The following is a 24,894-nucleotide window of genomic DNA, read 5'->3' as shown; positions in this document are numbered from 1 at the left end:
GCAGAGCAGCTGTGCTGGTGGTCATGGCCATGGGAAGAAAGAAAAGATTACGCCTTCGTGGTTACAGGAGAGAGAAGGGAACACTACAGAAAATACCAGAGCTTGAACTCAAACGGGGAGGTTGGAAAGGGTGGGTCTGGAGGGAGGAAAGGCTATTTTGATCTGAATGTACTAGAGAGAGAGGGGGAGAGAGAGAGAGGAAGAGGGAGAGGGAGAGGGAGAGGGAGAGGGAGAGAGAGAGAGAGAGAGAGAGAGAGAGAGAGAGAGAGAGAGAGGCGCATTCTAGTAAAAGTATCTGTAAAGAAAATGGTTATAAAGTGCAGACCTGCATTGGGACAATTTAAAGAGTGTTAATTGGAAAAAGGAATGAATGAATGTCACCAACTCCTCTCTGCAACTCTGAGTGATTTACCTCTGCTCCTGAGAGCTGTGGACCTAGAATATGACCCTGATGGCTAGAAGAAAGACTGATGCAAGTCAAGGCGGTGAAAGGAAATGCGAGGAGCAATACAAGGAGCAGTTTGCTCTCCAGGGCCCTGGGGCCCGCACACAGGCAGACTTGGAGGAAATGTCCACAAGAGGTTTGCCAGCGGAAGGTAGGAGCGTGGTTCTGGGTCTTTGCATCAGTTGAGGCCCTAGCCCTGGCAGAGACTCACCCATTTCCCCCTCCAGATTGCCCTGGCTGCTGTTGCTGCTGCGAGCTTTCTAATTTTCTTCTCCTCTCCCATCTTGTTACTGCGCAGTTGACAAAAAGTCCCCCTCCTGCACTCTGGAGTTAGAAAGTCTGTTGTACAGTTTAAATGAGTCAAGTAAAAGAATGCTGGCTTTGAGGAGTGGTTGCAGTTGGTTGCATTTCACCTAGCTTTCCAGCTAGGAGCCAAGACCTAGGAGCTGACAGCAGTGTTTGTGAAAACTCCAATTCACCATTCACTACCAACGACAGTTCTCCTTGCTGGCCTGTGGATGAGCAAGCAGGCTGTGGGTGACCAGTGTTGGATAGGATTCAGTAGTGTTAGCAATGGTGGCAATGGCATTGCTGTGGTGGCATTGCCAGGTAGCCACAGATTTCCAAAGTGATTAGCCAGAATTGCTCACAAAAAATTGCTAAATCCCTGTACTAAGACAGAGTCTATTTTATAACATCTGTAAGGTGGGGATTTCCAATGACCTAGTGTCTGTGGGAAATCTGGACCATACTAGGCAGTTCATTCATTCAGCCATCACTGACAATGAGCTCAAGTTCCCAGAGCCAGGATAGTAGGGGGCTCCAGAAAAAAGGAGTATTTTATATCTAAGGACTTCTGTTAAAGGATTTACTATTGGGAGGAAAAAGGGGGAATCATATGAATTTAGGCCTTGTATCATGCCAAAACAGATGGGAATTCAAACTCGTGAGAAATCTCTTTTTTTAAAAAAAATTATTTATTATTATAATTAAGTACAACTGTAGCTGTCTTCAGACACACCAGAGAGGGTGTCAGATCTCAATTTGGGTGGTTGTGAGGCACCATGTGGTTGCTGAGAATTGAACTCAGGACCTTCAGAAGAGCAGTCAGTGCTCTTACCTGCTGAGCCATTATGCCAACCCACTTGTGAGAAATCTCAAGCCACACTCCGTGGCTGCCAAATGTAAGCACTTTGTTTTGTTTTGTTTGTTTGTTTATTTGTTTTGCCTTCGAGGCCGCTCTCCAGGTAGAATACTTTAAGAGCTGACTACCCTGCGACTCAGGGACCAGTCTCCCTCCTTCCCCAAGGTTATGGCTTTCTCCATCCTAACCCGCAGACTCTGTAGTTGCTCACATGGGTAATCCCAGCACTGGGGAGGCAAAGGCAGGAGAATCCTGAGTTTGAAACCAGCCTGGGCTACATTATGAAATCTTATTTAAATTGCAACACTTAAAAAAAACTATCCTATTAACTAGGGATTAAGTTCCACAAGTGTCTTCCCACTGCCTTCCCCAATCCTGGCAGGATGAGGTTCTTCCGGTCTCTCTTCCCACATACTTTTCCATCCAGGATTTTTATCAAGTGTTGCCATTTCTTAGCTGAGTCTAGTTTGGTCTTGAGACTAGTTTTTTATTTCAGTGCTTTCAGGCGCTAGGCCAGATGACCCACGGAAAGCTGATAAAGACTCATTGACCTAGGCACAGGAAGGGAAAGGGAGGCGAAGGTCATTTCTGGGTAGTTCTAAAATAAATCTTTTCCCGTTTGTCCCCGACCTTTGGACAACCTCCTGAGTCGACCTACTGTGTTTGTGGGGGAGGGGGCGTCAGAAGAACTGTCTTTAGCCAGCTGCAGGGCCTCAGTTAGATTACCTTCTGGACCTATTTCCTTCTTACCAATAAGGAAATAAAATGACAGTAACAAGTCGTGGAAGCGACTTTCAGTTGTGGCTGTCTAGGATGCTATGCACCCTGCTCTGGCTGTTTGAATGCTGAAGTTGGCTTTCTTGTGCCATGGGCAGCCTAGAGGTACTGCTTCTTTTAAAACCATAGACTAATTCTGATTCAATTGCATACCTAAGTGGTTGGACTTGGATCTGCTTCAACTTTCCAGGAGACACGAAGCATAATAATGTGTAATCCTAAAATCTAGACATCACTCTCTCAGGACAGAGCTGGGGACACACAGCTCATAGAGGAATGCCTGGGGAGAGCACGTCTGAGGCTTTAACCATGTTGTGTGGAGGGCACGTAGGCCTGGGATTTCTAAATATGAAACTTCTGGGAAACGGTAGGTGGTGGCTGGACACAGTGGGAGGAGGCAGGCAGCTGTAAACTAACTACTGAAGGCAAGTATTGAGCTTATGGGCAAACTGGACACAAACCACTGATAGTCTGAGACCAGAGAAACCAACATTGGAATAGTGCAAGCCAGCTCACTGTGCACACAGGAGGCAATCTGGTCCCCTGTCCCAGCTGCTCCAGCCCTATAGCAGCTCCTGTAGAGTTTTCTTTGGCTCAGAGAAGCAGAGGCCTCCCCTGAGCCCAGGCCCCCCCCCCCCCCTACCGCAGGGCAACTGGCTTCCATTACCCCTGACAGCTCCAGAGCAACAGTCCAGCCCCTGGCCCTGTCTAGCTCTACATTGTTCCCTTTTATGGCGAAGCTAAGGAGAAAGCAAAAAGCGGGAAACCTACTTCTAGCTGGATAGAGGGCTGAAGAGATTCAGGGTGCTGCTCCCCTCTCCAGTGACCCTCGGATATCTGGATGTCTATTGCAGCCAACTCTCTTCCTCACCACAAACCTACGACCCCTCTTGGCTTGTCCCAGCCCTTCCTTTCCTACCCCCTCATTCACATCCGGGGGGGGGGATTTCCCACTTGGCCGAGGTCCCACGTTTGGTTTGGTTTTTGATTATCAGAGAGTCTACCCTAATTCTGACGCCCACCTCCAGGAGTGGGGTGGAGACAGGGAACTGGCCTGAAACTGGCACTGATCAAGTAAGTTGTCATGGCCTGCCTCTTTGGTAGGATTGTGGTTTCAGAAAGACTACCTCCTCAATCCTGTCCCTATTCTGCATCACCTTTCACTCCATCCCCACGCCAGCGAGCCTGGGAGGGGACCGGGAGGGCAGGACCCTAAGGAAGCACCTGGCAGGGTCGAGCAGGGAAGCGAAGGGTGAGCAGCATGCAGGAAAGTGGGTCGGAGCCTAGAGGTCAGGCCCAGCCTTCCGCCTGCTGCACCCTCGCCCAAACCCACTCCTGGGCTCCAGGGAGGCTGTCACCACAGCGTCGGAAGCTAACCGCGGATTCCGCCGCGCCAGCTGCAGCCAGCTGCGACCCGGGCGGGATCCCCGCCCCTGCCGAGCGGACCAAGCCCCGTTCCGCCCTCCCGCAGGACGGCCATTGTAGGCTCCGCCCAAGACCTGCTCTTTTGCACGCGCCGCCGCCGGGGCAGACGAGACGGGAGGGTAGAGAAGCCGGAAGTGCCGCGTTGTTCCCCAGCTTGCACTACGAAGTTCCGGCTCAGGTCGCCTTCCTCGAGTTTGTGCGGCTGTAGTGTCGGAGTCGGCTGGAGCTGGTCAGGTGAGGGGCTCGCAGGCGCCGGTTCACAGGCGAGCCCGGCGGAGGCTGGATCGTGGTGGCGAGGATCTAGCCTAGTGAGAAAGCAAGGAGTGTGCGAATCGAGGCTCAGTCCTTCCTCCTTGTCCACAGGATGATCACGGACGTGCAGCTCGCCATCTTCGCCAACATGCTGGGCGTGTCGCTTTTCTTGCTTGTGGTCCTCTATCACTACGTGGCAGTAAACAACCCCAAGAAGCAGGAATGAAAGTGGCGCTTTCTCCGCCCCAGGTAACGGTCGGGGCAGTAACACACAGACTCTGGACAGCTGAGTGGTGAGGCCGATCCAGGGCCTGCACTCTTAGGGAACTTCAAGTCAGAAAGTGTCGAGCCAAGCCTGATAGCCCAGAACCGAGCTCCTTCGTTCGCATTGTGTACAGTGCCTTGATGTATTCTGCTTCGGTCCCCCAAAACGGCTTATTCTTTGAATGAAGATGGGTTTTCGGAGCCATCCTCATTCCCCATTTTGAGGTTTCCAGTAGATAGAGGCCAAAGTTATAGGGTATGGTTACACGGAGGCGCTGACCAGTACAAATAAAGGCAGTAACTGCCAAGTATAGGGGGATCAAGCCCTTAACAGCCCCACTTTCCCACGGAACCTGAGGCGTTATTTAAGTAATTTGGGGGAGGGGCGTGGTAGCGAAAGATGTAGACTTATTTCCATGTTCTGAAGCCAAAGACGTTTTGTGGGTTGACTACAAATAGAAAGCATGGAGAAAAAAGGGAGGGAGCAGAGTCTGGAAACCAAGTGTGCTTAAATAATATAAAGGGAATGGGTTAGATGGGGGCTGGTTCCTTAAGGACCTCCCCAGCCCCCGCAAGGAAGCTGCAGCATTTTCCTTACTTCGGGTCTTTCCCCTTTTTTCTAGGGTTCCAGGACATAGTCTGAGGCAAGATGGAGGGTGTGAGGGCCTTCACACTTCATCTCTCCTACCCATCACAGCATACAAAGCAACTACACCTGGATTTTTCCAAACAACTTTTATTTCCTCAAAGTCTTCCTTAACCCTATGGAGCAAGAAGCTGCCACGGAATAGGGCCCAGTATAGGGGCTGCTTTCTTTTCTACTCCCTCCCCCCAATACAAAAATATAGATATATATAGATATATATATATATAGATATATATTTTTTTGTGGTCCCAAAATCTTGTGCTGCAGGGGGGTGGGAGGGAGCAGGTCCCTGTTTTGTTCTGTCTTAAGGTGATGTTCTGCAAGGCCTCGGACAGTGTGGCCGACATTCCAAGGAGCTATGGTTGTCACATGGTACCAGCAGCTGGAAGACGGGACTAACTTATCATTTCACTGTGTTCCCTCACCTTAGGGCTATATCCTGGACATGAAGGTAAAGGCATTATCAGACCCTGGGAGAAATAGTGAATGGTGGTGATTTAGGGACAAAACAAACCTCACATTGGTTCAAGAGCCCCCTGCTGTAACAAATCCGGGATGGGGAGTCAGAGAGAGTACAGGAAATAGGAGAAAAGGCGGGGGCAGAGCGAGGCCGTGGGGGGCCGGCCTGAGGCAGCCTGCAACAGAGAAGAGACAGGAAATCAGGGTTGTGGAAACAGCCCCCTTTTTCTGGTCTGTTAGCCAGGGGCTGGGAAATGAAAAGGGCAGTGTGAAGCTGGGTAGGGAGAGGCAGGTTCATCATTGCCAGTCACTAGAATCAGCTAGCTAGTGTCTTGAGACTAATTAGAAGTTATGCTTTGAAGTGAAAACTGAGGCCATGGTACAATAAAAATCAGGGACTAGATTCTTAATGAAAGTGCATTTAGTCTTTGGGATCAATGAAAAGGGAGAAGATTATCCTGAATGCTGAAATGGGGGGAAGGAATAGTAGAAATGAGAGGTGGAATGAAGGCCTGGACTCCGGTGCTCACCCTGGTGTAGCAGAGTGGGGTCCCGGCTCCAGCTCACTGCTCTCTCTGGTCTGGGGGATGGGGGATGTGGGGCTTGAACCTCTCATCCCTCTGCGAGTCGGCGGTGAGCTCCGGCCCAACCTGGGCCTAGCCTGTGTAGACAGGGGTAGACTAAGAGGTTGGCTTCTTCCACGAGGCTTTTCTGCTTTTAGAGTTTCCATGCTTAAGAATCTGGTACAGAAGTCAGCAGTGGTGCTAGGACCCTGAATTCCTGAGCACTGCTCCTAACTGAGATGATGAGACAGGGTGGCAGCTATAGCTCCAGATTCAACTTACGACAGCATAGTGGGTCTTACTTATCTAAGGGTGGCAAAAGAACCCAGCATTTCACTTCCATAGGTATCCCATGGCTAAGAGATGGCTGGGTAGAGAAGCACTATGAAGAAAAATGGGAGTGGACTGGTGGATAGCCCTCGGCTTTCTCAGCCTCCGCCCCTGCCAGAGCAGCTTAAGCTTCATCGTCCAGTCAGCTTCTGCCTCTAGCTACAGTCAAACTAGGAAGGGAAGCCTGTCTGAGTTGGAGGTGATGGTAGGGTGTTATTAGGAGCAGTAACCAGATGTGTTACCTGGGGAATCCGGGACCCCTCCTGGCGGAAACTCTCCTCTGGCAGGTCTGGTCAGAAAGAGAGGAGAAGCTAAGGACGGGTAGGAAAGCCAAAGCTAGTAGGCTGTGGTTGGGGTGCATCTGGCAGGGACAATGGAGTCTGAAGCAAGCAAGAAACCTAGCTGATGACGACTGGGAAGGTTAACACACAGATATCACAGCAACTCTTGACAGACTGGTTATAAAAGGCTGTACATCAGGAAGGAGCATTCCCCCAGCCCAGCCCAGCCCCCAGTGTTCACAAGTGTCTTGCTGGGTTCTGCTAATGCTAAAAACACAGAAAGACCCCAAAAATTTTACCTGCAATCGAGTCCTAATGCAAGGGATCCGAGCACCAGCCCCTAGTAGGCTTTTCCCAATCACCATGACAGCCTCTGGCTTGTCCCCTGAAGACGAGAATGAGCAGCTGCTCCCTAGAGAACAGAGGGAACTGATCATCAAGGTAGGCCCACGAGAGATGGTAACTTCACTTGTATCAGTTTCTTGGCCTTGTTGTGTTCCCTTTATGGTGCTAGGATTAAACCTAGGATTTCATGCTAAGCTGGAGCCCGTGCTCAACCTCTGAGCTCTATCAGTAGCCCTTCACCCTCAGCATCATTGCAAACCAATCATTTATCTTTGGTGATTTTGTGCATGCAGGGTGTTTAGTGCCATCCTACCTTAAACTATTGTGTGTTCTTTATCTCTAGATGTTGTCATATGTGAGAAGGTCTTGTTTTGTTTTGTTTTTTCAAGACAGGGTTTCTCTGTGTAGCCCTGGCTGTCCTGGAACTCACTTTGTAGACCAGCCTGGCCTGGAACTCAGAAATCTGCCTGCCTCTGCCTCCCGAGTGCTGGGATTAAAGGAGTGCGCCACCATGCCCGGTTTATGTGAGAAGTTCTAATCTCATCCAAGGAGTGAAGCTGCAACTTTTGGTGAAAATCAAACCCTCAGGTTTAGCTCAATCTGTAAACCTTAGAGTTTACACCAATCATGTTTAGGCATTTAGGAGTAAAGTCCAGCTGGGCATAGTGGCAGGCCTTTAATCCCAGCATTCCAGAGACAGAGGCAGGCAGGTCTCTTTGAGCTCAAGGCCAACTAACTGGTCTACATAATGAGTTCTAGGACATCCAGAGCTACACAGACAGTGTCTCAAAAGGAGAAAGAAAACAAAAAACCCAAGTCCATTCTGTACAACAACTGATTAAAAATGGATAGGTTGGTGCAGTATACGTAGGATTCAATTCTATGGTGGTGGATGCTTTTAATTCCAGCACTCTGGAGGCAGAGGCTGGTGGGTTTGAGACCAGCCTGATCTACAAAGAGAAACCCTGTTTCAAAAAAAAGATTCCATTTAGTTCCTTTTATCACTGGGTTTCTAATGTAAAAGAGGACTGGGTGTGGCTTTAAGTTTAGAGTATAGGATGCCATTTGTAGTAATGACAGGTGAAAGGCCTGCGACTTTGTCCACCATTCCTAGCTCTTGGAGTTGAGGCACCTGGGTAAGTAGCACTTTGCAGGTAGAAAAGTCCTCGGGCCTTGAACTGTAGTGTGAGGACTGGACAGTCTAGAGCAGCGCCTGCGCAGGGTAGTCATCCAGGGTATGGTAACTGTTACTTTATTTTACAGTTCATGTCATTGAGTGCCAGCCTCCTGTACAAAGGCACGTGCTAGGAGTGTGAGGTACCAGGAGAACAGCGCCTGGTCTGACGTGGCCTGAATAAATATATATATATATGGCAGTTCAAAAAAGAAGTCCAGGCTAAGCAGCAGGATGGCTGAAGAAGTTTCTTCTCGAGGCTTAGATAGGAGCCTGTCTAAGCCCTGGGTGGTAGGAAAGGGAAGAAGGTGGGCAACTCAGGTTTCAGGGGCAGTGGGTACCGACCTGATAAGCTGAGTGAATTGGGTAGGAGGCAGGAGCCCATGTTTCGTGAGGAGGTTGGGCCAGAACTAGCCAGAGTTGGGGAGGGGGCCAGGCTGTTTGTGGTAGGGCGATGGTTCAGTGGCTGCTGCCGCCGCCTTCGGTCTGAGCATCGGGGCTCTGAGTGGAAAGGACACAAACAGGGAAAAGATCAAGAAATGAGACAGTGTAAGGTAGGCTTCACTGTCGTGCTTCCCCTGGCCAGGCACGGCCAGAAGCCTGTTTTCAAGTTCTCAACAAATCAGCTGCCCACTCCGTGAGACATCTGGTATTCCAGTCATCCGTACCTCATCCAACCAGTTTGTTAAGAAGTTCCTCAACTTGGCTTCTAAAACATGGCTTTGCGGGGCTATTTTCTTCTAACCAATCCTCTTCTCATTGATGTTTCTACCGCTTAGCCATCTGACCTCGCTCTGTCTCCTCTTAAATCTTTAAATCTCTAAGGCCCTTTTCTCCCAGAATGTCTTCTGTCAGACACTTCTACCTGTTAAGTCCTTGACTGCCAAACTCAATCTGTCTTCTCCCCAGTCCATTCCTTGTCCCTGTCTGCTAGAAAGCTTGTTTCAGTTTTCAGTTCCTCCCTTGAATTTCTTTAGTCAAATCCTAATGGTTCTTCAATTGCAGTGGTCTCTAGATACAAGTCTTTTCACTCACTTTCCTCTCAGCTGGATTAAAATAAAACAATATATATCTCACCTTGTCTTGGGTGAGAGAGAAACAATACAGATTCACTGACTTTCCTCTCTCTATAGAGCTGAGGCTAGACTTGAACTTTTGGTCTTCCTGCCAGAGCATCCCTCCATGCTTGGATTCCTCCATGCTTGGATTGTATGCTGGCATTGCTACGTGTGGTCTGAAGGGTTTGTTTGTTTTTTTTAGATTTATATATTTTTATATGAGTACACTGTAGCTCTCCACAGAGACACCAAAATGAGGTAATCAGATCCTGTTACAGATGGTTCTGAGCCACCATGTGTGTGGTTGCTGGGATTTGAACTTAGGACCTCTGGAAGAGCAGCCAGTGCTCTGGACCGCTGAGCCACAAGCCATCTCAGATTCTGGAAGTCTTTTAAAGATATAGTCTACATGAACCCGCACAGCACAGCACAGCCAGAGTCCTGTCTGCTGTGTGTCCAGGCCATCTGCCATTAAGATACTGGTTTGAGAGCCGGGCGTGGTGGCACACGCCTTTAATCCCAGCACTCGGGAGGCAGAGGCACGTGGATTTCTGAGTTGGAGGTCAGCCTGGTCTACAAAGTGAGTTCAAGGACAGCCAGGACTATATAGAGAAACTCTGTCTTCAAAAAATGCTGATTTGATCACTCACACCTCAGCCACTGTTGCTAGGAGCTCTGTGGGTCCTTTGAAATCTCAGTTTCTCTTTTTTTAGAGAGTGCCTTGATTATCTTCCATGTTCTATCTCAAATGCCAGCTCTCTGTAAATGTTGCCTTGGCCATTTTCAGGCAGAATTACTTCTTAGAGCCTTTTTTTTTTTTTTCTTCACATGGCTAATTGTCGTTTATAGGTCAGTCACCTCTTTAAGGGCATACTGAACTGTTAGGGGTAGTACTCTGATGTATATCCTTTGGCTGGAATTTTACTACACGTCCTGAGGGGTGGGATTCCAGAGAGAGAGATGGTGCTGGATCCAGGGATAGGGGAATTGCAGGTTCAGCAGCTTTAGCAGGTGCCAGATACTTTTGGATCGTCATAGAACCAAATAAAATGGTGATGTCAATATTCTAGATGTCCTCTAATACAAGTTACATGTGTTAGGTATGAAAAGCCTAATTTTGGACGCTAGTGACCGTTAACTTCATCTTGTCTGTACTGGATTTTAGCAGGCGGTACCAGGCATGTACATAACAGGACATGCCTATAATCCCAACATTCAGAAGCTGTGTCAGGGAGATCACAAGTTCTAAGCCAGCTTGTGCTCAATGAGTCCCTGTTTCAAAAGTCTTTCTGAAGTCTCTAAGTTGAAGTTACCTACAATGAATCTCTCAGAATGCTCTTAGGATGGAAGCCCTTCTGGCTATTGTGATACTACTACAAAGCATACAATTAGAGTCTAAGAAGGAGAGCAAAGAGCACAAAAGCAGAGTTCAGGGCACAGTGGGAGTGATAGCATAGCAGAAGTCAGAGAGACTTGTGGCCACCGTCAGTGACTCGGTGGTCCTCGAGTGTACAGACCTTGTGATTCTGATTAAAATCTGAATGTACACCTTTAATCCCAGAGGTGCACAGATCTCAGATCACAGGCTTTAGCAATAGATAAATCCTAAATACCTAAAATGTCATCTCTCTCACATGTCTTTGGGACATCTTTCCCTGTAGATCTTATTGAATCCTTATTGAATGCTCGAGTAGCGGGCTTTTATAACCCTACAAGAATTAGAAAGATTAAATAAGCATTAACTTGACTCCTAATCAAACTCTCCATTCAGCACATAGATGTTTACTGCACACTGAAGTGCTAGGTACAGTGCTAGGGCCTAGAGTTGGGAGACACTGCCTGACACTGCTTGCTGTTGAAAGAACAGAAGTGGCAATGGTGGTCAAGACAGCAAGTCCTATGGACTCCTTCCCTCCCTCCAGAGGAACTCATTGATAGGTGGGTATTATCTACTCTACCAAAAGTTGCCTGCTAACTGAGCCAAGGCATAGGCCAGACAATTTGTAGTGATAATCCAGCTGAAGTGACAGAGCTGGGGGTCGGATGAGAGGGTCCTGGTGATAGGAAGACAATTAGAGGCTCCGCCTTCATACCTAAGTAAGTGCCTCATCTTTCACATTAGTGTCTGGCTGGATAGGCTGAAGGGCAAGATGAGGATCACGCAAATGAGATTTCCAGAATGCAAAACTGAAGGAAGCTACTGCGTGACTATGGAGTTGTGTGTGCAGGGGTGGGGGGGTGCCTTACTTGCTTATGTCTAATGTACAGGAGAGGCTGCCTTGTCACCCCGACCTTCCCCCAACCCCCGCCAGCTGTTCACTTCTGATTTTGCAGTGCCGTGCATGCCTCTGACTTGCCTCACTTCTGTACTATTCTCTGCTATCATTTCTGAGACAGTAGATTGGAACTGTGCTGAGATCTGGGAAGGTAGGTAGAGTACGTTTTGCAGCTGGGAAAAGTCGGGTGCTGGGACTTAGGATTTCTTGGCCTCCTGCACTAGGAGCTCTCTTGTTTGAGTTGGAGATTCATTGGCCTTTTTCAGGTGCTGGCTGAGCTGGCCAGATCTTTTCTGAGAAAGCTCCCTGGAACCTCCAATCTCGTTTGTTCAAGTCAATAAAACCAATAAAATGTATAGTTAAATATAATATAAACAGTAACTGAATGTTTCATGGGAAGTGGGTAGGTAGATGATCTCATATAGTCCAAGCTGGCCTCAAGCTCACTATCTAGCCCAAGGCCCATCTTGCCTTTATCTCCCAAGGGCTGGGATTACATACTTGCACCACCACACCTGACGTCAGAATTTTATAAATAAATTCACAAGTCAAGATAACAGTTATTATCACAATCCAAATTTGGGGGTTGGAAAGTATAGCACATTTCAAGTTAAAATTTCTGAGATCTGGAGTCATGTTTTTTCCTAGCTTTGAAAACAACAGGCCAGCCAGGATAGGTGAGTGAACTCCACCACACTTGACAAACTGAGCTCAGTTTCCAAGACCAACATGATAGAAAGACATGATAGATGCCCATCAGTTGTTCTCTCCCCACCACACGGGTGCTGAGGCATGTACCTTTATGCACAGACATACAGAAAGTCACAATAAATAAATGTAAATAAACAGACCATATTGCTTGCTGTGGTTGAGGCCGAAGAGCCAGCAGTGTAGCAGCAGATGTTATAGCGAACATGGTAGGACAGACCACACCGAACAATACGTTTTCTCAATAGTTGACTGAAGATGCCATGTCCAAGTGTTAGTTTGCATTGCAGCCCTATCTAAAATCAGAACCAGTTTTCCTTCGTGGGGTCTTAAAAGAATTGTGCCAGTAAATGCCCAGGGAACTCTTAGATGCCTAAGACCTCACTTTTTAAACTCCTTACAGTGTCTATTTTGATACAATTTTCATCCTGACCCCTTAATTTTAAACCCAGTTTCCTGCCATGTTTATGCAAGCCTTGGAGGGTATTGGTTCTCTAACCAGTTCTGTTCCAAGCTTGTCCACCTGAGGAAGCGTGCCTTCTCACTTGGTTCTTCCACATGGTGACTTAGATCTCCAACTCCTCCACTTGCCCTGTTTATGGTTCTGCCAAGAAGACATCTCCACAGATGTCTTTAGGAATCTATGCCTGTTAAGATGGCTTTTCAATTTTGTTTCCAACTGTTGTCTTTTTTTTTTTTTTTTTTGGTTTTTCGAGACAGGGTTTCTCTGTATAGCCCTGGCTGTCCTGGCTCCAACTGTGTCTTAACAGTAACTTTCCTCTAGCACACAGCTTGAAGCCTCTTAGTTCATCTGTCTTTTGCCATTATTGGGTCCTTCTTAGATTTCTTTCCTTTGCAGACTCTGGTACAGGTCAGCTCATGTGTCATGATTGTAAGCCCCTGTCTCCCTGTGCAAGTGTGCAGTGCAGTTCCTTTTGTTCCCATTTTTCTTAGAAGCAACCACAGTTGCTACCATATGCCTCATTTAATTCAACATCCTTGTTTTTAAAACACTTCCCACGTGTCTTTACCAAGCTCTGTGGGTGAAGGGCTAGCCCTTTGTATGCCAGCTCAGTGTGGACGTTTTGTTGTCTGCCAAGAGAGCGTGGCTGTCATTCTCATTTGGGGATGTTGTTTTTGTAAAGCCACATACTATTTGTTCTTCAAAGTTGTTTCTCAACTGAGCATTCTGTTTAATTACTTATGACCTACCACAGTAGCGCTGCAAACGGCCTGGATGTTTATACTGCGCACATACTTTTTATGTTGTATTTGCTATCTTGTTTCCTGTGTTAAGTTCTAGTCAATCAACCAAGAATTACTTAGTACTCAGGCTGCATATTTTCAGTTAGTTCTCTGAGGAAGTAACATAGAATATATGGCCCTCACCTCAAGGATTTCAGTGCAAAGTTCTGCATCAGGAAGTGGAGCTGGAGGATGTCAATTAAACAATTAAATACCAAAATCTGCCCTCAGCTGGAAATCGTAGCTTGCCTATCATCCAGCACTTGGGAAGTTGAAGCAAAAGAATTCTAAACTCAAAACCAATCTAGGCTATAGAACAAGACCCTGCCTCAAAAAAATATATATATATATATATTATATATATATATATATATATATAAATAAATAAATATATATAAATCTGCCTTGAATTCTCCAGGAATGAACTATAGAAAAGGCCCTTTGTGGTCCAGGATGAAGAATTTATAATGCTGATGAAGAAATTATAAGCTGTGATCTAGGAAACCCTGACAAAACCAAAAAAGCCCACCACCACCAACAATAAGAAATCTTTACCCAGATATAACAGGAGACTAGGTATACTGGAGCATGAAAGACAAGCGGGGGAACTGCCCCTTAAGGAATAACCTACTCTGCAGGACAGTGGTGGCGCATGCCTTTAATCCCAGCACTCGGGAGGCAGCGGCAGGCGGATTTCTGAGTTTGAGGCCAGCCTGGTCTACAGAGTGAGTTCCAGGACAGCCAGGGCTACACAGAGAAACCCTGTCTCGGAAAACCAAAAAAAAAAAGAAGTAATAACTCACTCTTCACCAGCTTCCCCTGTGATAGAGTCTCATTAGGAAGCCGCGATTGGCCTGCAGTGTGTTAGTCTCCTGCTTCAGCCTACCAAGCCAGGGTTATAGGTGTGTGCCACCACATCTATTTGGATGAGCCATCCCTAAAATAGTTTTTTTGAAGTCTTCTCATCAGAAAAATGGGACTATTATCCATCCCACTCGACCTGGTTAGATACGTGAAACCCTTTGTGATATCCTCTTATTGTTATTAAATGCTATCTAAATATGAAGCATGATCATTTCTAATATTTTAAAGCACAGTGCATATAATTATTCCTAAGTTAGATAGAATCTCAGAGGGGCCTTGGAATATAAACAGAGCCAGGTTTCCTATCAGAAATGGGAATGTTCTAATTAGCTGAAGCTGGGCTCCCTCTGCAGCTTCTCTAACTAGCAGTTGGAGTTACAGACACTGTATCTGTAAACCTGCGCATATCAAGGCCGTTCCAAAAGCTCAACAGCAGAAAAATCCTCACAGAAATGGGTAAAACTGGACCACAAAGCTCTTTTTTTTTTTAATTTTTTGGTTTTTTGAGACAGGGTTTCTCTGTATAGTCCTGGCTGTCCTGGAACTCACTTTGTAGACCAGGCTGGCCTCGAACTCAGAAATCCACCTGCCTCTGCCTCCCAAGTGCTAGGATTAAAGGCGTGCGCCACCACGCCCGGCTGACCACAAAGCTCTTATCTCCACCTTACAGGTCTCCATGTTTTGACAAGCTTCCTATGGCCCAGAGCACACATCAGCAGTACTAATTTTTTTTTTTTTTTTGTTTTGTTTTTTTCGAGACAGGGTTTCTCTGTGTAGCCCTGGCTGTCCTGGCACTCACTTTGTAGACCAGGCTGGCCTCGAACTCAGAAATCCACCTGCCTCTGCCTCCCGAGTGCTGGGACTAAAGGCGTGCGCCACCACGCCCGGCTAGCAGTACTAATTTGTGATATATATTTCTAGAGTAATACTACAAAAGTCTCTCCTCACAGTTCAGATTCCTGGCAGCTCTCCTCACCTTGCCCCCAATCTCCACCCCTTGCAAGCCCACATTTTGGTCATAAACTTCTGACCCAGAATCTCTTACCTAGTAAGAGCCAAGGGTACTTACTAGTTGAGCAACTATGCACTGCTGGGAAGGGGCAGGCCGGTGGTCTATAAGCCTACAATGAGCTGCTTCAGCTCTGCTTTGCTTTGCGAGAACTGGGATCTTGGTATTATGTTGTGAAGCCAGGAAGCTCCAGCCCACAGAGGCGGTGGACAGTGCTCTTCATTCTACAGTGCTACCATTTAAATTCTAAAGACATTTCCTCCTACTGCCAACAAGAAGACACTGCGACATTGTCCTTGATAGAAGTTCCATGTCTGTGTTGGGCACTGCTGTGGCGTGTTCTGTCCTTGGAATCATCCCTGGCTCCTAGTGTGTGCTGAAGCTACAATCGCCAGGCCTTCTATCTATGACTGGCATATACAGCACTGCTCTGAAGTCACGCCGCGGGAACACCATGGTCGCAGGAGAGGCTGCAGAGCCTTCTGCTACAGACTAGTTTTATTGATCCGCCCTTGTATGTCTTCAAGCTCTTTCTCCCCAGCAATGGCCCAAGCAACCAAACACCTGCTGCAGGGGCTCCCAGACTGGCTTACCTCTGACAGGGCCCAGCACCCGATGGCTGACCTTTTGGGTGCTAGAGCCCAGGCCTGGTAGCCCCGCAGTCCGACTGCCATGAAAAGGGAAGCTGGGAGAGTTCTTCATCTGTGGAGAGTTTTGTTGGCTGCTGCTGCTGCCACCAGTACTCGTGCCGGTGCTAAAACTGCGAACCCGGCTCAGAGCATTTTCAGAGCAGGAACCAGGCAAGCTGCTGCAAAAAAAGCAGGTGCTAGTTTAACCTGGGCCTGGGAAAGCTTCCTCAGGATACGGCAATTAAAATTCACTTCTGGGGTAAAAGAGCATAGGACCCCATTCCCAGGAACCAGGGATGTATGCCTGTGGATGAAGCTTGGAGCATCCCAGCTAGTTGTGGAAGGGTTATCATCCTAAGTAGCTTGACTTGACAAAGAGGTCTCCTTTGGTTGGTGCTCGCTCTAGAGCCCTCTTCACCTAGTCACTCACAACCTTTGGGACCTGAGACCTGCCTGCCACACCCTTGCCAGCCACAGAGACAGTGGGTTGTGGGATCTGGATCTAGGAGTCCCTGGCCGGATCTTCAGCTCCTCAGATGTAGCTCTAGGGAGAAGGGAAGAGGTTCCCATTCTCAGAAGCCGAGGTAATCTTAGCAATTTCTATGGACCCAGGAAACATTCCCCACGTGGCCTTCCCCACAAGCTCACTGCTAACTGGCCAGCTTCCCTGTACTCTCCTTTCCTCTCCTTACTTGTTGCTTTTGGGAGGGGTTCGAGCCCCTCGCTTCTTGCTCGCGCCCATGTTCCCAGCACTGGTCAGCCCTCTGCTGTTGCGCACGTGCCTCAGCATCCAGGCTCGCAAATTGGTGAGGCTGCTGTGTTCCGACAGCACAATTCGGGGCCACGGGTTACACTCTGCCATGTCCAGAGCTGCGATGGCCATAGCTCGCCCCACCTGTGTGGGTGAGTTTGCTTCAGTGACTTTATCCTCTACTCTAGCTGCTGTTTGCCCAACAATGTGGCACCCAGCACAAGAGGAGACAAGAGGCTAGACCCAACAGTGTGGCACCCAGCACAAGAGGAGACAGGAGGCTAGACCTAACAGTGAATGCTCTGAATCCTGTGCCCTGGTTCTTCATCTCAAGTAGATTTACAACTTGCTGTTCAGGGCAGGGGCTGCTGTGCACGGAGCCATGACTTTCCCACAAGAGTTTGTGTTGTTTAAAACCTACAGTTTTATTTCTCTTATGTGCCTAGAAAAAGACACATCAAGACTACAATAATCGTATACTTTTAAATCTAGGAGTGACCTGAACCCATGAGAGAGGTCAGCTCAGACCACATATTTACTTAGATGTGCCAGGGTAAAGTCTGTGATTGGGGTCAGAAATTACGCCTATGTTCTCGCCTATTACCTTAACAGCTAACCCTGCAGAGGATCTTAGATTGGGGTTCCCCTTCCCCACTTACTCCATGCAATCCTACCTGCTCAAACAGTTCCACAGTGTATCTGGAGGGGAAAGCTGGAGGGGGAGGGGGGGTGGCTCGCCCGTTGTCATGGCAGGCAGCAGGGATGCTGTTGACTGAGCGTCCAGTGTTGTAGTTGCATTCAAGTGTGTAGCTAAGACACAGAGATCTTTGTCAGTGTCTTGCAGCAGAACACTGAGGGACACCAAGATGGTCTAAGATAGTCATCACTTTGAAACAAGTAAAGACCAAGAGAAAATGCTGTGATTCCCAAGTAACAACTAACCATGTGCCCAGGAAGTCCTCCAAAAGTGAAGAACTCCCAGAATAATGCCAGCCTTGCTAACTGAGGCTCTCTTTTGAGAAGATTTGGGTGGTTCCAGCCCCTCAAACACCCTGGAATAAGTACTTTTTTCCTTTAAAGAAGTTATTTCTCTACTATGCCAGTTTCCTCCCAACCTGTGGATTATCCCTGAGGCTTTGTAGATTGCGACACGGCCGCTTCCCTCTTTGGACTGGCCATCTCTACGGTCTCGGGCATACATGTTCTTCTCTGAGAAATTGCAGCCCTGGAAGTCAAAGTGGGCTGAATTCAAGGAGATGAGCTTTGGATATAGCATGTTTTCCACCTGTGTGTGGAGAAAAAAAGGGAACTCAGAAAATGACAGAGAAAGAAGGGACAAGGGCAAGAAAAACAAGGCACAGTCGTGTTACTCTGCCACATATGTCACCCACATACAACATCACAACCATCAGCAGGAACCAAGTTTCCTTCACGCGTCACTGTTTAGCACTGCTTCTTCTAAGCTCAGATTCCCCTCCAAATTTTCCTTCTCTGGTTCTCAGAGCTCTATGGAAGACTGGGATCTGGCACTTGTTCTTCACTCAGACACCATGATGCAATGGCTAGGCTCTCTGGCCCCCGTGCCGTCTTTCCATCCTTTGAAGCTTGTGCTGAGGTGGTGTGCACAGGTCTTCCCGCTCCTCTAGAAGGCTCCCCTGCCCTGGTTTGTAACTTCCCCAAATCTCCTAACCTGCAGGATTTACTGCCACAGGATTCAGAGTCCTACCTGGGTGCTCTCGTCACTAAAGCTGTTGCCATACATGAAGCAGCCCCTTTTGGAAGCATGTCCGTGCAAGTCTACATAGTAAGCAACACCACTCTCTTTTGGGGGGATGGTGTCAGGGGCTGGCTCCTCGAGTTCAGGAATTGGCTGTGGCATAATCCACACAGGGTCAGTCTTCTCTTCTGCTGGCTCTGTCTCAGGCCAAGTCGCAGGGTTTTCCCCATCCGGTGACTGCCCAAGGTGAGCTTCACTGTGGAGATTATTGGCTTTCTCGAGGTCAGAGAGAGGAGCTTCCGGAGGGAGATGGAGAGTGGGTTGCTGGTTCGTGGGACTCTTGGCGTTGAGCCTCGAGTGTACGTGATGATAAAGCAGCACAGCTTTGGCGCCATAGATGGCCGGGTGCAGGACGGCATCAGGCTTCAAGTACTGACGGTTCAGATTCACTCCACGGGAGTCCGTGCTGTAGGAAGACAGGACTCAACAGGCTCTAGATGTCTGGGCCACCAAAGGAGACATTAGGGTAGATGACAAGGACACTAAAGACTTGTAAAGTGAAAGGCTTATGTCATGCTGGAAAGAAGGACAGAGCCTTCCTTCATGTGCGGTCATGCCACCATAGAGTCCACGGACAGTTCCCTCCACCCAGCTAGTCTTCACCGACTTTTGCTCCCACCCAGGATGTGTTCACATGATTACACCCCTCTCAGCTCAGTGGAAGATTAGAGGGGCTTGCCCTGGTTAGGGTACAAGAGGCCTGGAAATACAAACCAGTCAGAAGGCTGGCTGACCTGCACAGCCAAGTGAGACATGAGACTGGAGAAATGGCAGAAAGGCTGTTTTGGCTACTTACCGGTAGTGGCCCCGGACCACACCATCAGGGTTTAACATGGGAATCAACTTAAAAACAAAGAGTCGACGGAGAGTTTGTGCCCGGGGATCATCAGGTCGAAGGATGAAGTCCAGAAAGCCATTGAACACAAAGCTAGATGGAGTCTCTCCAGGGTGTACCCTACTGCTTAAGAAGAATATCTGAGGTGGAGAAGGAAGCAGACAGGAGGTCAGTGGCACTATACTTCCACCCTGACAAGGGTGGGCAAGGGTCGTTGAGGCAGAAAGAGCCTTTTCTAGATGGCTGTTAGGTACAGGATTGTAGCCCTCTGCCCTGGGGTACAAGATAAGCTGGGTCCAGAATGTGTAGAGGTAACAGCTCTAAGCTATCCACAGTGGCCGGAGATAGGATGACGTTAGATTACTGTTTTACTTCTGTATATGTCAACTGATATATGTGGGGGCCTGTGGAAGCCACAAGAAGTCATTCTATCCCCTGGAGCAGGAGTTACAGGCCACGGCACAGTGTGGGTGCTGGGAACCAAACAAGGATCCTTTGTAACAGAGTATTAAGTATTCTTAAAACTGAGCCATCTTTTCCACCCAAGAATACGGCTTTCATGCTCTTCCCGCTTACTTACCCTTTTGCCTGTGAAACGGAATGGTCGGGGAGTGCCGAGATCAGGAAATAGCTGCTCTAGACGGGGCTCCCGGTCATCTCGAAGCCCATGGCAGGAAGTGATTGTTAGTAGATCTACACGAAGTCCATCCAGAGAGTAGCAGAGCAGCTCTCGGTGGTAATAAATGCTATCCAGAGGACTACAGGGATAAAATCAATAGTTACAAGTCTCTAAAGTCCTAGCAGCAGGCGTGCAGGCAGCATTGCCAGCTCAGGACTTAAATTATCTGGTCCCTCACCATGACTTTTGGGTCCTCATAGTCGCTTGAACTGGTGAGGCTAAGGGTATGGGTGGGCTCGCACTGCTAGGTGCAGACACAGGACTGAAGCTTTTCCTATCGTCAGGTTGGCAGCAAGCTCCCTTTTTGCTGTCTCTCCTCCAGCTCTATTATTTAAGGGTAAGATTTTTGTTTGCTTTCCTAATTTGTGGTACATCAGGATAGATTAATTTGTGCACATAGAGAGTTGCCCTCAGTAGAGGAAGATGAAGAAGACATGCTGAGCAGCCACAGTGCTGGCCATATTCAGGATAGCTCAAGAGAACTGGAGGAGCAGGCATTGGGCAGGAGATTATGGTGACAAAGGAACACTTTTGTCAAAACACTACACTCTACACGTGGACAAGACTGGTGACGTTTTGGCTAAGAGCTCTTAGGACAAATGCTGGGAACAGCAGAGGTACTACAGAATCCACAGTATAGTAGGGGGAAGAATGGGGTTAGCACCTGCTATGGGTAGAGTAATTCTCTGGAAAGCGCTGGTCTAGCTGGCTCAGCAGATCCTGGCAGTCGCTGTAGGAGAAGGGGTAGCAGAAGGCGAAGAAGGTGGTGGCTCCCCGGCCCTCCACGAAACGGTGGACAAAGGACAGCACAAACTGTGTCTCTGTCATCTGGGGAGCAGAGGAGGAAGAGGGGGCAAACATGTCATTTGTGTCAGCACTGAGCTCCTCCTGTGGGGACACTGGGAACTGACCTCATGCCTCTCTCACCTTTACCAACTCCCTCCCTCTGACACTCTCCACATGAGAACCAGCTTCTTCAGGCTTGCTGAAGCAGGGGCTCAGCTTGGACCCCAGCTAGGGGTGGAAGAAAGAAGATACTAAAAGCTGCCTGGTCCTCTCTCTCAAAAACGTGTTTCCTCTACCAACACCCAGTCTTTCCTCCTACTGAAGAAATTACCTCAAAGGTGGGCCGCTCTCTAATGCGTTCCCAGCGTGGCCGGGAAGGCAGTGTGCGCACAAAGGGGGCCATGCCTTGGGAATACAGTTTGCTTTGCTTGTTCATGTTCATAATGTTGATCTTGATAAGCTTCCCTGGAGTCCCTCCCCGGACACTGAAGTAGAACCATGACCTGAGAGCCAAAAGAGAGACCAGCTGTTGGCTGTGGGAGGGCCAGGGAGAGGATGTGGGGAAAAGCTGAATCAAATCAAGTCCAAACAGCAAAGGGCTATCTGGTAAGGAGGGAAGGGAGGAGGGCTTACAAGAGATACTGTGCTGGTATGCTCAAAGTCAATGCCTGACTACAGTATGCACCCAAGCACTCGGGCAGTCCCACCCCCTGCAGTCCTCATACCTGTTGCCATTTTCATATTCCGTTTCAGCACAGTCAGGCCGGGTCCACACGTTGAACTCATAGTCAGGGGAAGCAGCAGAACCACTAGCGGGGGTTGTTGCTACCCCTCCTACGCCTTCCCCATCACTAGACACAGTCTCCACCTTTTCCACATGGGCTAGGTTCCCTGAATCAAAGCGAGAACTGAACAGCAATCCCCCACAGCGCAGCTCCATGGTGGGGCTGGGAAAGCATCCTCTTGCCCCACACAGGCCCTGAGAGCTGGGGAAAAAAAATCAAAGTTGGGCTAGGGAGGAAGGGCAGAAACTGAAACAATGTGTTTGGTATGTCTGGATAAATGAGAAATGTCTTTTCTACTCTATGAAGCAAAAACGCTCTTATTCATAGAAAACCTGGAAGTAGCCTTTCAGCAAGATCAAGAGAAAGCACAACTCTGTCCCTGGACACCCAAGGAGTATGAGCGACCTAAAAACACCCTATTTTACTACATCGCCACCGTTCCCAAATCGAATGCTCACTGGCTTCCTTAGTTCAGTTGGAAAACGCTAGATTCTCAAGCTTTTTAACAACCTAAGAGGCAGAGACTAGAGGTCGGGTGGCTGCCACTGACTCTATGAGGGAGAGGCCATATTAAAATTTCCTAGATTGGCTTTGTACTGGACAGCCCAGAGCAAGAAGAACCAAGATTCTAAGTGTAAATGGTAGCTTCCTTTCTTTACCTCTTTTGTCTTCACAAGCACCGACTGGAATTATACTCGTTTCTCGGAGACCTTGAAGAGCGTTGTTACCACCCCCTTCCTCTACTACGCCTATCATGAAAACGTAGCCTATGCCCGGCCAAAGCCACTTGCTCACCTGCCCTGAACCTCAGTTCCAATTAGGGTCTGTTTCCATCCTCCCGCCCTGTAGACACGAGCCCGTGCAAAAGCTACCCTCGAAGGTGTGGGTAACGGGCGTCCTAAGCACCCCTAGGAAGGCTGGGCCAGTAGAGTCCCGCTTGGAAGCAGCAGGCAGCTCCTCGATTCGCGAGGACCCTCGCACTGCCTGGCTTGTCCAGGGCAGGGTGGGGTTTGGCAGCGTGGGAGGGGTCGAGACAGGTACACTGGAGGACGGAAAGGCCGGTCCTAGGGGTCAGAGGTGAGGCCACAGGAGCGGAGGGAGTCAACCAAAGGCGGGGTCGGCAGGCCGGGGGGGGGCGGGGTGGCATTCGACTGGGGGCTCCGGCAGAGCGGGCTGAGAAGGGGGCGGGGTCTGCCGGCGGGGCCGCAGTCCACGCAGAGCCCCTCACCTCTCTCCGGGCCGCTGCTCCCGCTCCCTCTCCCGCTAGCGAGGCGGCACCTCGGGCCCCGGCACCCGGGCCCTCCACCCGGGACCCACACAAAACCAGAGAGCCGCGGTGCCGGGACCCCACTCTGCCAGGAAACAAGAAGTCTCTTGCCTATTGGCCGCAGCTGCAGCTGGCTACCCGCCCAGTAAAGCGCACTGCCATTGGTCGCCACGCAGGGTTCCGTGCACGTTGGCAGGTACCTGTGAGGGGGCCGTTTGGGGGCTTCCGCGGGCCACCGCCGAGTGCGGCTCACAAGGCGTCTTCTCTGTAGGCGGTTAACGGCCCGCCTCCCCGAGGCGGGAAAGACAGAGCAGGGAGCAGGAAACAGGAAAAGACTTACCTGCGAATAAGAAAATAGCATGTGAAGCCGATCTTTAAGCTTACCGTGCTCCTAGCTCTACTGTGTAACGAAACGTGGACACACGGGATCATGAGCCTGATGGTGTGCAAAAGGAAGTGGAGGATGCGGGCATCGATCCCGCTACCTCTCGCATGCTAAGCGAGCGCTCTACCATTTGAGCTAATCCCCCAACTGTAGTGTCGCACCTTCTTGTAACCTTTACAAGGTTTCCTGAGACTCAGTTTTCTAATGTAGTTCATAGTATAAAGTACGATGGAGCCCTCAGCAAGGTTTTGAAACAGAGCCATGTAATACATACATAAGCAATAAGGACTTTTCTTGAAGTACATGTCACTATATCTTTAACACCTAATGCGCGAACAAGACACGTTGTACTTCGACTACTTAACTGCTATATGTACTTTACTGCTTTTCAGCAGTAGCCAGGAAAATAGACCGCCTATCCTCAAGTAAGCGTTTCTCCCACGGAGCAATTGACCTAGCTAAAAATAATGCACGAAGTCCTTCGAGCCGGAATCGAACCAGCGACCTAAGGATTACCATATTGTACTAACTACAGTCCTCCGCTCTACCAACTGAGCTATCGAAGGCCCCGCTGTTCGAGCCTGCTGCAGATTTCCCTCTAATGCTTACCAAGGATTTTTTTTTTTCCCTCCTAATGTGTTTCTGAGAAAGGATCCCGGGCCAGAAGAAAGGCGGGCTTGCGGACTCGCACCCTGCGGCAGGAGCTCGCTGTGAGCCGGATTGAGGCTAAGGCTGGGGCGGCCTTCCTCCCGCTAAGCAGACATTAGTTTCGGTGTTTGGGACTACGAATCCTGCTTGCTGCTTCTGCTCCAGGTTTCCTTTGGTTTTCGGCGTGATGAAAGTATATAAAGCATGTTGTTCTGATGATGCGAAAGACATTCGCTCCGTCAGCTGAAGTGCCGGGGCCCATTCACCCAGAGCCAGGCCAGAAGGGAAAACCGAGCCACGGGAGCGAGGGACCCCTATGCCCTGGACGCTGGGATGCAGCGGGGGTCCAGACTCTTGCTCTCCGTGGCCTCTGGCTGGGTGCAGTCCCAGGTCCTGCCCTAGTCGCTTATAAACCTCGCTTTTATGGTCGAGGTCTGGGAAAGGTTTCCGCCCCGCCTGGGCTTCACTGCCAACCAAGTGTCTTCTCTGCGGTGATGGGTTGACCCCTTATCTGGCTCACGTATTTGTTGCTCTTCCTCACAGGGCCAGCCCTCTATTGGCTCACAGAAAGCTCACCCATTTTTTAAACAAAGGGACAAACTCAACGCCCAGGTCCTCTGTGCAGTCTGCTCTGACTGGGGGAGTGGTTGGGTCCAGGAACCCGCCCCCAGTTGCAGTTCTGAAACACCCAGCCAGGTAGAGAGGTGGCAGGAGGGTGGGGGGCGGCGTGTTGCTACCGTGGCCAAAACTCACCTGCCTATAGTTCTCAGGGCATGCCCTTAGCATTTGAAGCAGTTCATATTTCTCTCTTTCTCCTCTCCTTCCTTTCCTCATTACGACCTACCCCACTATCTGTCTCTCCCTTGTTTTATTTTTGTGAAGCCTTTAAAATTTAAGGTTCATTTAACATACTTACCTCTTTGTTTCTCAAGTCTACAGCACCTAGTATTCCCAAAGGGGTCTTCCACCTAAGTACTAACCAGACCCTACACTGATCAGGGAAAGTCAAAGTGAGCGATTTAGTGACCTGTAGTACAATCACAATGTTGTACAAATGTCACCTCTCTATTAGAGGGCTTGTTTGTTT

General features: G+C 49.0%; 2 protein-coding genes and 2 non-coding genes across 14 annotated transcripts; 1 reads left to right on the top strand and 3 right to left on the bottom strand.

Annotated features, from left to right (window-relative positions):
• Nucleotides 1–3,870: 3,870 nt before the first annotated feature.
• Ost4 (oligosaccharyltransferase complex subunit 4, non-catalytic) lies at nt 3,871–5,170 on the top strand. Of its 2 annotated transcripts, XR_015046908.1 has the most exons (3): nt 3,871–4,025; nt 4,155–4,292; nt 4,931–5,170. XR_015046908.1 is itself a non-coding variant. In XM_085836564.1 (2 exons), exon 1 carries the CDS (start codon nt 4,156–4,158, stop codon nt 4,267–4,269), a length of 114 nt encoding a protein of 37 aa, XP_085692690.1. In that variant the 5' UTR covers nt 4,032–4,155; the 3' UTR covers nt 4,270–4,292; nt 4,931–5,170. The 2 variants fall into 2 exon arrangements, 1 of the variants encoding a protein (XP_085692690.1); XM_085836564.1 differs by lacking the exon at nt 3,871–4,025 and having other exon boundaries at nt 4,032–4,292.
• On the bottom strand, nt 5,026–23,861 carry Agbl5 (AGBL carboxypeptidase 5). Of its 10 annotated transcripts, none has more exons than XR_015046905.1 (17): nt 22,975–23,392; nt 21,448–21,708; nt 21,054–21,225; nt 20,864–20,950; nt 20,601–20,764; nt 19,838–20,015; nt 19,219–19,397; nt 18,372–18,828; nt 17,761–17,930; nt 17,320–17,455; nt 16,587–16,789; nt 15,859–16,073; nt 8,451–8,606; nt 6,886–6,998; nt 6,548–6,594; nt 5,943–6,073; nt 5,026–5,588 (listed from the first exon to the last, which is right to left on the bottom strand). XR_015046905.1 is itself a non-coding variant. In XM_029477470.2 (17 exons), the coding sequence occupies exons 3-17, from the start codon at nt 21,660–21,662 to the stop codon at nt 5,417–5,419; spliced, it is 2,748 nt and encodes a 915-aa protein (XP_029333330.1). In that variant the 5' UTR covers nt 21,663–21,708; nt 22,975–23,114; nt 23,769–23,861; the 3' UTR covers nt 5,026–5,416. The 10 variants fall into 10 exon arrangements, 7 of the variants coding, with proteins under 7 accessions (XP_029333330.1, XP_029333324.1, XP_029333325.1 ...); XM_029477470.2 differs by lacking the exon at nt 6,548–6,594 and adding an exon at nt 23,769–23,861 and having other exon boundaries at nt 22,975–23,114; XR_015046906.1 differs by lacking the exon at nt 20,864–20,950.
• Trnaa-agc (transfer RNA alanine (anticodon AGC)) lies at nt 23,232–23,304 on the bottom strand. Its single transcript has one exon. It is a non-coding gene; the product is annotated as a tRNA-Ala (tRNA).
• Nucleotides 23,637–23,725, bottom strand: Trnay-gua (transfer RNA tyrosine (anticodon GUA)). The gene is given in 2 exon segments: nt 23,637–23,672; nt 23,689–23,725. It is a non-coding gene; the product is annotated as a tRNA-Tyr (tRNA).
• Nucleotides 23,862–24,894: the final 1,033 nt, after the last annotated feature.

The sequence above is a fragment of the Mus caroli genome, unplaced genomic scaffold (genome assembly GCF_978045245.1).
Source record: "Mus caroli unplaced genomic scaffold, Mus_caroli_1 scaffold_4, whole genome shotgun sequence".
Classification (NCBI taxonomy): Eukaryota; Metazoa; Chordata; class Mammalia; order Rodentia; family Muridae; genus Mus; species Mus caroli.
This window is presented reverse-complemented; position numbering and strand designations above follow the sequence as displayed.